Raw genomic sequence first — 12090 nt, 5'->3', positions numbered from 1 at the left:
ATTATTATTATTATTATTATTATTATTATTATTATTATTTCCATTTCATTAACAAATACCACTTGAATAGAGAAAGATGTCATCCATCTACCTACATCCTCTTAACTTATGAAACCCTCTGTACATTTATGTTATAAGTTGAGGTAATTTTCATGAAAGCTGAGTTCAGATTGAACTAAATCAAGTGGCCAGTGTTCCTTTTATTTGGCATTATTTATAAAATTTTACATAAAATTTTGTTCTGTAAAATGTTTTGCAGAGTTATTGATACAATTACAGTTTAAGTCAATGTATAATTTAGTATCATTTTATTCTTGTAGTAAAGAATAGCAAACATTCATCTTTTTCTGATTGTAGACTACCAAGCTTCTAGAGGAGAAAGATGAGCACATAGAACATTTGAAAGAGCGAGTACAAATTTTAGATCATCGTCTTCAGGATCAGAATTTGTCAGGAGATGAACGTGTCAAGGCTTTGGAGGAAGAGGTGAATAACCTTTTTAAAGTAGTTTGATTCTGCATCTTGACCATTTTTTTAAAATTTATTATCCTGCTTTGAGACGCAGGCAATATATAGGATTAACTTTCTCCATCTATCTGTCTTTACTCATGCATCTCTAAGTCCTTATGTTCCTCTGTCCATTCTTATTGTTCATCTGTTCCTCTGTCCATTCTTATCATCTGTTCCTCTGTCCATTCTTATCATCTGTTCCTCTGTCCATTCTTATTGTCCATCTGTTCATCTGTCCATTCTTATCATCTATCTGTTCCTCTGTCCATTCTTATCATCTATCTGTTCCTCTGTCCATTCTTAGGGGCCCCGAGTGGCCGAGTGGTCTAAAGCGCTCACCGTTCCGGGTCACTGCCATCTCACTGCTGTCTGTGTGGGTTCGAGTCCAAGGCTCAGCTAGTGTGGGTACGTGGGAAAGCCTGCCAGTAGCTTCTCGTGGGTCAGTGGTTCTTACCTGGGTTTTACAGGGTTTATTCCACCAGTTATACTGGCCGCCATGTATAGCCTATCTTGTGCTGAAAAATGGCGTTAAACCCTAGAACAACAACAACAACTGTCCATTCTTATCATCTATCTGTTCCTCTGTCCATTCTTATCATCTATCTGTTCCTCTGTCCATTCTTATCATCTATTTGTTCCTTTGTCCATTCTTATCATCTATCTGTTCCTGTGTCCATTCTTATCATCTATCTGTTCCTCTATCGATTCTTATTGTTCATAAGTTCTTCTGCCCATTCTTGTTGTCTCTTCTTCATCTGTTTATGTCAAACTTGGGATGAATATTTGTGGAACACCAGAATTGTCTCGCCACATCCTACTTTTCCGGATGTAAACTGTTGGCCAGATGAATCAAGTTTTTAGGGTAATTTGTTTTTGTATCAATCAGCTCAAAACAGAAACACTACATTATAATAATGTTGGTTATGCAATAAAGAATTAACTCCAGATACAAAATTCCTGAACTCTTTTGAATAGTCTGATAACTAAATAGTGATTAGTTAAAGTAGGTGCTCTTTGATGTACAGTTTTCATCAGTATTGGTTAAAATATGGGCTCTTTGATGTACAGTTTTCATCAACATTGGTTAAAATATGGGCTCATTGATGTACAGTTTTCATCAATATTGATTAATATGACAAGAATCAATATGCCATATGAAGTATTAGTACTGTTTGCTTATGTCAGCTTACTAAGAAAACATTTCTTTCTGTATCAATATGCAAACTATAAGTGTTTGAAAATAATGTTGATATTTAAAAAAGCAGAAGCAATTATCATAAAATTATTCAGATACCTCACTTCTCACCCACAGGATTGATAGATTTTGTTGAAGAATATCATTTCCTTCATTCTAAGGACACTGGGAGGGCTTCACCTGGCTTGTGAACATTAACTTGTTCTGACTGAAGGCTGTGTAGTCTTGTCCAAAATGGAATTTTTCTTGGATTTTGGCACGGTTAAATAGGACATATTGTGAACCAATGTCCATGACTTGCCTCACATACCGAACATGCTTCCTAGTCACTCTAGCTACAGCAGGCAGAATCTGGGAGATACATGCCATGTCAGTTGACCCATACTCTTTGCAGTTTCACCATTATGATTTAGTTTCTCTTGTGACAGTTCATAGCCAGAATCAGGTTCCATCTAATGGGGAATTAGTCATTTCTCTTAAAACTGCTACCATGTGGAAAATCAGTCATTTATCCTAAAACTGTTATCTTCTTTGGACTCTTTGTCCTAGCAGTATAACCCTCTCAAAACTCTGTAGAGGTACTTGAAGTGAACTTATTCAATTGGTAGATGGAGAAACTGCTTGCTTTTTACACCCAAAGAGGGAAGGAACAGTATTTCATTGAAGGCATTATTGTCCTGGATATGATGGCTTATCTGCTCAGCCTTAAAGGAATTAACTCCTGACCAAATTCATTTCTTTCAATATCAGATCACAAGTTTTAGGTGAATGCCATTAGGATAACATTTGAGTGCAACTGCACCCCAGTGGACATAATCTAAGGCATTGGATGGTAAGCAGAGACAACAGTCTCTAGCTTTTACCACACAGACTTTTTATCCCAAAGGGCCTAGTTTTACCTGGTGGGTCAAATAGTCTACCTTTCCAGCCCATTCAGCGGCTTTCATATGATGCAAGTTATTCTACTTTTGCTATATTTGTGTGAGCAGATAATTTATATTTTATCTAAATCTCATCCTGGTATAAACCATTTGCTTTACCTACCCTGTATCAAACACAGATTGAAGCTAATTCATGTACATTAGGAGACTGGAAACAGGGACAGTTCGGATGCAAGGGGATGTAACTCCATCCTCCTTGGACCTGTTCTTCTAACATATTATGACCAGGGAACATTCTTGAAGAGAAAAATCTATTTTTGGAGTCAAGTATGTTTCTTCAGTAGTACTTTCAGAATCATAATACAGGCACACCCATATAAACTGTAAGCTCGCTCAGATCTCTGGAACAGCATGCATATCTGCGTGGGAAATAGCTGGTGCCTGATATGATTTGGTGACAGTTGCTTTATTCAAAGGAGACTATTTTTGTCAGATTTACACTTTCATAATCTAAAAATATTTTAACAAGTTGGTTGCTAAAACATGCATAAAGAGGTGGCAAATGTCTTCTTTAACTTAGCAGGACAGGATTTGGGAAGTAGTGGATGTATTCTAAGTTATTATATTACAACAAGTATTATAGAAGAAATAGATTTTACTAATGAAATTGATTTCTTTCCATGATGTATATGAACTTATCTTCTGTATGATCATGCATACATATGAATTTATATGCAGAAAAATATTTCAGATTTTACTGAATTTTTTTAACAATATTATGAAGAAACAGAAAAGTGGCTAGAATAGTCATCTAGGCAATTGGGTATCAAGATCCTATGTACTAAAATACACCATGTGCTCTCAGAACCCCCTATTAAATATCCATAGAAAAACACAAAAAAGTTTAAACTAGACATACATCATTATGATCATCAAAGAGTAACAGCAGTGTTTACCATGGTATTATACTTATGCACTTTTTGCACTTTATGGTTTGTAAGAATTATAGCCCAGATTTATAAGAGTTATGCCCAGATATTTCTAATTTACAGTTATGGCCCTGTTTTTCCTTGTCAGAAACTCTTGTTTTTGTCACATAATTTTTTTATCATGGATTATTTCATTTCAGTCAAATTTGAAATGCAGATCTATATTTTGATTCCTTTGATGATTTTAAATGTTCAGTCTTCTATTTCCCATGAGATTACTTATGTGTATACAATATTATTAATTAGTGGAGTAATGGCCATTTCTTTTTAAATTTTGGTTTTTGTACTGTAATAATACCAGAAATTATTTGTTTGCATGCAGCTTTATATTTTTTGTCCATTGCATTAGTTTGATTACCAGCTTGTAAAACATCATTTAGTATAGTTTTATCCATTGTGGATGGATACACTACTCTTTTGTTTTGACAAAGTTTATCTTTTTATTATGTTGAGCCAAATTTAGCAAGCAGGGCACCTTGTAATTCACTCATTGCTAAAAGTTTTCATTCATATTCAAACAGTTTCAGTAATGAGGTAAACAGTTTTAGTTGGGATGTATGCTAAACTGACATTAATATTTCTACATTTGGTAAAAACTCTTGATATTTCCTTCTTGCAGTACTGCACAAAACATATATGGCTTTGATTCTAATTACGGACAAATCTTCACTTTTCACTAACCACAAATCTTTACTTCTCTTTAACCAGATAAGTAATAATAACAGAATCAATATAATTCATTATTGTGGTGAAATTAAGTTTAACTTAATTCAGTGTTGTTTGAGTTTTTTGAGAAGAAAGAGACTTTGATAGTTTGTATTTGTTTTTGTTGCTTTTTTTAGAGAGAAGGTTTGGAGAAGAAGGTTGCTGAGATGAGGGAACAGCTTACTGAAATTAAATCTTCCTGGAGTGAAAAGATAACACAATTAGAGGACCAGGTAGACTTGTTTTATACCATCAGAAATGATAGTGTCTATTTAGCTAATATGCACATAGGCATGATAGGAAAAAATTAATGTAATGGATATGATTTTTAGCAGGAATTCAGAAAGTCTTTTATCTTGCCTTAATGGTTGTATCAGAAGGTTTTATTTTCCTATTCAATCTGTGTCCATGCATATTTGGGGTATTATTATTCTCATCTACTTCAACCATATTTTTTGGGGCCCTGAGTGGCCGAGTGGTCTAAAGCTCTCTACGTTATGGATCACTGCCATCTCACCTCTGTCTGCATGGGTTCAAGTCTCGGATTCGGCTAATGTGGTTATGTGAGAAAGCTTGCCAGTAGCTTCTCGTGGGTCAGTGGTTCTTTCCGGGATTTTCCAGGTTCTTCCTCCACCATTAATACTGGCCACCATGTATAGCCTATCGTGTGCTGAAAAATGGTGTTAAACCCTACAACAACAACAACATCAACCATATTTTTTTATGTGCAATTGCATATGTAAGAATGACAACAGTTTATCATTTAACAGAGTGTGATGTTGATGAAAGCATCTTTCACAGATGCTTGGAGTATATAATTATATTCACATGCAAATGTATAAAATCAGTTTAGAAGTTATCATGAGAGAAAGCCTTAATTACATCAGTTTTGGATGTAACTTTACTTGTCCTAAGCTTAACACAAATCTAACCTGAGTAAAATGAGCCGCATGGGAAAAACATAAATGCCCCCACTTATTTATTAAAATAATAATGAATTCTGTTTCTTTGAAGAAGAAAAAAAAACAATTAAAGTAGGACTTATGAGTACATTGGAGGTTCATGGTAATCAGACAAAATATCATGTCTGATCTGATTAAAATGGAGATTTCTGATGTGTAACTTTTCCAAGCACCCAAACAGTGTCAGTCCAGTATAGATCACATAATTATTCACCCTATTGTACAGTTGTAGTCATGGTTGTAATTTGAGCATTAGATCATGGCTTTTCTGCCATTTTTAGTCTCATAGCCTCTCAAAGCTGTACCTCTGTGTATTCTATAAGGCATACTATTTTTTATTGTATGCTGATATAATTGTTAGGAAATCTCACAAATGTCACCACCCGTGTTTAAATGCATATGATAAATAAGAAGAATTGTATATTTAAATAAATTGGATATTTACAGGGATTTATATATTTAAGAGATTGGATATTTAAGGGGATCTGAATATTCACGGGGATTGGTATATTAAAGGGATTGGGTGTTTACGGGATTGGTATTTTAGATATTTGTAGGAATTTGTATATTTTTGGGGATTGGTATATTAGAGTGTTGGGTATTTATAGGGATTGGTATATTAGAGTGTTGGGTATTTAGGGGGATTGGTATAAGACAGGGTTGGGTATTTAGGGGGATTGGGATATTAGAGGAATTGGATACTTAGAGATTGGTATATTTATAGGGATTGGTAGATTTAATAGAGGGATTAGTATATAGGTGGATTCAGATATTTAGAGGTATTGGGATATTTACAGGAATGGGGATATTTACACAGATTGGGATATTTACAGAAATGTATATTTACACGGGGATTGTATTTTAAGAGGGATTGGGATATTTGATCATCTGTGTCTGTAAACTAATTTCCAAGCCTCAGATTGTCTGAATAGTGGTAAAGACATAGGACCAGTCTGTTAATGAATACTATGTTAAAGGATATTAACAATTTTATATATGCTCACTAGTTACTTGAGCATTTGGTAAAACACTTTTTTTTTTACAGTTATGCATGTATTCAGGAAAAGGATGGTAGTGCAGTGCATGTGATAAGATTGCAAAACCACTAGATCAGATGAGATTATCTCAATGTTTTTACCACTTATAGTATATCAAGTTTATTGAAGTATTTTTGTTTATTTTATCCTTTTGAAAATGTGTACTCATGATGGTTAGGGTATCCAGGTGGCCAAGTAGTCTGGTGCACTCACCTGTGCAAATCACTCATATCTCACCTCTGTCAGCATTGGCTTTAGTTTCAGCTTGACCAGCATTGGTATGTGAGAAAGCTTGTCATTGCTTCCCTTGGGTCTTAGGTTCTTCCTGGGTTCTTTGTCCACCAAATATACTTGCCACCATGTATAGTCTATCAAGTGCTGAAAATTGCATTAAACCCAATAAACCACACTAAATTTTGAGACTGCGAGGATTCATTGTGTCTTGCCATACCGTTCCTAGGTGCATTACTTTGTACTGCACTCATGTTACTCACACCAGTTTTGCCTTATTTCAGATTTCACATCTCAATTCAAAGATAGTAGAGGACAGTGAAGAATTGGCTCTGTCACAAAAGTCCAGTGAGGCTGTGAGGGAAAATTTACATAAAGAAGTAAGTGTATTATTATTTGATCCATAATTGGAGTATAGATAAGATGGTTTTTTTCCTGGGATTAGCTCCGCAAAATATAATGGCTGTCATATATAGCATATTGTGTGCTGATAAATGGCATTAAACCCCACATAGCAAACCACACGTGTAATAAACAGCATCCAGTGAGTGCATGACATTGTTCTTTAATTGGATAATTTACAGGCTTGTCCCATGCAATGTATTTTGTTAGGAAGTCAAAAACTGGGTATATTATAATACTGTATTAGCTGATGTATCAATATCCAAGTACATAATGTGTTAGAAGATCAGGATCTGTCTTCATTGTTCTACAATTTATATGGGGTAAATACTATTCATTTTACAGATTGAACAGCTGAAAGCCAAGCTAGAGGATGCTGAAAAGAGGGCCTTGGAAAACTGGGAGTTGGCCAAAGCCAAAGATGTACAGCATGAAAAACAGGCAAGTTTGAATATTTATAATTTTTCTCCCAAATGCAGACCACAGACCAGAAAATAGATATATAACACATTTTTACAGAAGCACAAAAAAATCTATTTTAATAATTGTTTTCATTAAACAGAATTAAAAGTTTAGATTTATATCACACCTTTACCCCAAAGATTTAGAGTTACAACATATCCTAATTATGCAATACTTTAGAAAAATAAACTTTGTAGAATACTATCTATAATACACATTAGGAAACAAAAACTAATCTTGATGAGCCATTCATAGAGTAAGCTGTTATCCAATAAAGGCTGGCATTTTTCTTGGGGCTGTATTGGCATTTTTTGCCCAACCTAAAATGTTAACATTTAGACAAATGACATGAGTCCTCATACTTTCATGCAGGTAAAGGAACTGGAACTTGAATTGAGCAACATAAAATTAGAGAAAATTGATACTGACACCCAGCTGAAGGTAAAAGTTTCCTCACTGGAATCCCAGATAGCCTCTCTAGAAACAGCCAAGGCCCATGAAAAGAAAATGCTGGAGGACAAACTAGTAAGTGAAAGTCTGTGTTAGACACAGCTTAACTAGTATGTAATAGTCTGTGTTAGACACAGTTTAACTAGTATGTAAAAGTCTGTGTTAGGCACAGTTTAACTAGTATGTAAAAGTCTATATTGGACACAACAATATAACTAACTAATAAGTGAAAATCTGTGTTAGATACAACTAGTAAGTGAAAGTCTGTGCTAGACACAGTTTTACTGGTATGTGAAAGTCTGTGTTAGACAGTTTTACTAGTATGTGAATGTCTGTGTCAGACACAGTTTAACTAGTATGTGAAAGTCTGTGTTAGACACAGTTTAACTAGTATGTAAAAGTCTACATTGGACACAATATAACTAATAAGTGAAAATCTGTTAGACACAACTAGTAAGTGAAGGTCTGTGTTAGACACATTTTAACTAGTATGTGAAAGTCTGTGTCAGACACAATATAATTAGTAAATGAATGTCTTTGTTAGACACAGTTTAAATCATTAAGATAATATATACACAAAAACTATGTGTTTTGTTTAGTTTCTAGTAACAAAAAGATCAAGTTTGGTATGGCATTGGGATATGTTGAGATCTTCCGGCTGCAGTACATTTATATACAGTATCAGTCAAGCTTCATCCCTAGTGTTGGAACAAAACATTTCTGTTACGCTTTCCATATATTTTCATCTATACATGTGTAAATGGAATTCAGAGCAGATTAGAATTTATAAACGTTTGATTTGGTGCATCTAGAAATTTCATTTGCACAGACATCACTGATGGTAATTAAAAGAGTTGAAGTTTGATCATGGTTTATGGAAATATAGATTGAACATCCATATCAGACGCCAGATCAACTTTGTATGTTTAGGTGGGCATACAATAACCAAATGTTAGTAAACATGTTTTTGCATCTATACTGCCATTAATGATCGTAATTGTTCACCAGTGAGAACTTAATAGTGTTTGAAGTGATTAGTAACCGACTGCTCCGGTGGCCTAGTGGTTAGAGCATCCGCCTCGGATGCGGGAGGTCGTGGGTTCGATCCCCAGCCGAGTCATACCAAAGACTTACAAAAACGTTACTAACAGCTGCCTCGCTTGGCGCTCAGTATTAAGAGGTTAGTGTTAGGACTGGTCAGCCTGGTGTCAGGATAATGTGACTGGGTGGGACATCATGCTACATGTCTGCGGCATGATGCCCCAGTGCTAGACATCACTATAAACTGCCACATTGCAGACATTGTAGCGATATGACTGAAAAATTGTTAAAGCTACGTTAAAAATCCAAATCACATCACAAATCACACTGATTAGTAACCATGGTAACAAGAAGAAGACATTGTTACAGTACTGTGTAATGGAACATCCTTCCAAGTTTTGGTTTTCCAGCCTTGTCTTGATCTTAACATGTATGGTCAATTCAGTTGGTAGCTGTTACAACACTGTGTAATGGAACATCCTTGCAAGTTTTGTTGTTCCAGCGTTTCTTGATTTTAACACATATGGTCTATTCAAACACATGATATACAAACTCATTTGTCTCATGATCACCAGAATGATATTTGGATTTATGACCTTTTCCTTTTGGTATATATGCATGTCCCAGTTCTGTTTTCAGTGTGTACTGTTTCTTGCCCATTCTCACTATGTCATCTTATCTAACACATTATTTGCGTTCATATATATCAACCACATTTTACTAGTCACATGTATCACTGTGTCACCTTAACTAACCCTAATCATTTGGGTACATATTTATGAACTAGTCCTTGTCAATTCTTAGTGTTTCACCTTATCTAACTCCTATCATTTGATCTTCAATGCCATATAATATTTGTTTTATAATATAAACCTTAGCACCATGAATTTACATTTTCAAGTCTTTTGGTTTATGATTGAAAAATAATTATAGACTTTATTTAATAACAAAACTTTAGAAATACACTAAATGCTTTAGACATGTTAACACATGACAAGCAGAATAGTTGGGGATATTCTTGTGCTGTAATGAATACAGTTGTTTTTGTTTTTTCAGAATGTATGATAGGTTAGTTCAACTGTATCCCATCTATCAAGCAGCTTCAGGAAAACTGGATCTAATAAAGTCTTCAAAGAGAAATGCTTAGTTTTCATCTGTGATAAAAATACAGGAGAACAATTGCTGTATTTGCTGGCCTATAAGTCAATGCAGAGGATAAGTTGGATCAGCAAATTTGGCAGATTTTCCATATACTTTTAGCTACATATAATGACATTGACCAAAAAATGTATTGAGTTACTTTTAGGATGAAACTCATGATGCTGTGTGGAATTAAATTAAAATAACTTCCAGTTTCATAAATATTAAAAGTATCACTGTATGCTATTTCAGATTGCCATCAATAGGTAAATTGCATCATTAATACTAAAATGCCTTTTCCGATTGTTTTTTTTTTTTGTGTGTGGGGGGGGTGGAGAGATACAGAGAGAAGGATGCATATGTATTCCATCACATTTTTCTTTTTGCAGCTTGTGATCAAAGTAAAATGTGGTCTGATATATGAGAGAGAGGGAGAGAGAAAAAGTTCAGGTCTTCATGTTTTTTTTTTATTGTTTTTTTTTAAAATATAATTATTTATTGCCTATGTGTTGCTGAAGCTTTTGTCAGGAGAGAAAACATTAATAAATGAAACAGTAAATGTAAACTATGAAAATACATACCATACTCCTTCAAGGTTTAAATATTCATAATAGTTATAGCCATATAGTCTCCATTAGGTTAAATCCCAAGAATGACCATTTTGCATGCTGTCTATAATTTTCTTTGCAAGTATAACGACCTCTCCATTCCCAACATATAAGATTTTGGTTAAAGTGTGTGTACTCTTCCTGTACTTAGGCGGCTAATGTTTTTTATTGTTGCTGATGCCAGATGTACTTTAAATTGCTGTCGGTTCCATCGGAAAGTTAAAAAAAATGTCACTGGACGAGAAATTTACACTAGTAACCATATGACATTTCCTTTTATTGGTACATTATTCATAATACCAATGGGTAGCCTCATTTCCCTATTGGTAGCATCGCTAATCTGATCTGGTCTGCAGAATCTTGACCTCAAACAGGTGTTAGCATAAAGTGACTGAATACAGTCATAGCATATTTAATTAGCATGGAAATACCACTACAAGGCCATGTGATTCTTTTAATAATGGAAGTGACAACAAAAACTAGAAGGAATTACTTACCTAATGGTATTAATTGATAATGGAATATGGTACTGCACTTGTCCATGGGTAAGATCAGTCATCCAGTAAGTGAACAATACAGATTTACTATCGTGAAGACATCTCTGTCTGTCTCTCACAGTGGGATATACGTTTTATTTGATCATTAGGTGCAAGAAGAAAATTGTGATGGATTATGTCTTTGTCATGGTTATTCATCTTCTAACTTGTAAATTCTGATGCACATATTTGTAATCAAATTTAAACAACGTATATTAAAAATGATGTACATTACTGGTACATGCTGCTTTAGCACAATTACATTTGAAATATGTTAATTTTTAATGCTGACGATCATGTAATTGTTTTAAATGCTTAATATGGGATCCTATATTTTTACATATACGATCTCTTTCCCAAAATGAAATATTTTATACACATTATTTTTTTTACTCTTCAACAATTATTTTCCATATGAAAAATATGATAAAGCAAATCAGATGACATAATCCATTTATAAGTTGATTTTTGGAGTATAAGACAAAGCTAAGATTTTCTGATCAAAAAGTATCATCTTATAGGCCAGCAAATACGGTATAAACTTTAATTGCTTCATTTTTTAAGTGCATCGGTATAGAACATGTGTTTAAATCAGGTAAAAAATTTTAGTCACAATTTATGAGGTCCAAATGTAAATACATTTCCACAAAGATACTAATAAGTTCTCAAAGAAAAATGACTAGTTTTATTTTTTTTGTTCAGGCCCATTTTGAAAATCTGGAGAAAGAGTTTGTAATGAAAGAATTAAAAACTGAAAAGGTGATCGAGAATTTGGAAGAAGATAATTCCAGACTGAATATGGATAAATTAGAAAAAGAAGAGAAGATTGTTAAACTGAAGCAAGAACTGGATGAAAGTAGGTCACAAGCTACAGCACAGCAGCAAAAGGTAAGTATAGGACTGACTGACACATAACAAAAGAAGTTATTAGAGATATACAA

General features: G+C 34.1%; 1 protein-coding gene and 1 non-coding gene across 2 annotated transcripts in view; both read left to right on the top strand.

Moving 5' to 3' along the window:
• LOC149779885 (uncharacterized) overlaps positions 1-12090 on the top strand; it is a 71483-nt gene that overhangs the window by 29411 nt on the left and 29982 nt on the right. The window contains exons 11-16 of the mRNA XM_089936568.1: positions 358-486; positions 4418-4513; positions 6795-6890; positions 7258-7353; positions 7747-7899; positions 11852-12037. Coding sequence (XP_089792694.1) covers positions 358-486; positions 4418-4513; positions 6795-6890; positions 7258-7353; positions 7747-7899; positions 11852-12037 — 756 coding nt within the window. The remainder of the gene's footprint in view (positions 1-357; positions 487-4417; positions 4514-6794; positions 6891-7257; positions 7354-7746; positions 7900-11851; positions 12038-12090) is intronic.
• Positions 8868-8944, top strand: Trnap-cgg (transfer RNA proline (anticodon CGG)). The gene has a single exon. It is a non-coding gene; the product is annotated as a tRNA-Pro (tRNA).

This window comes from Sinohyriopsis cumingii, chromosome 16 (genome assembly GCF_028554795.1).
Source record: "Sinohyriopsis cumingii isolate HCF-2022 chromosome 16, ASM2855479v2, whole genome shotgun sequence".
In the NCBI taxonomy this organism is placed as follows: Eukaryota; Metazoa; Mollusca; class Bivalvia; order Unionida; family Unionidae; genus Sinohyriopsis; species Sinohyriopsis cumingii.
The sequence above is the reverse complement of the archived record's forward strand: the minus strand, read 5'-3'. Positions and strand labels throughout refer to the sequence as shown.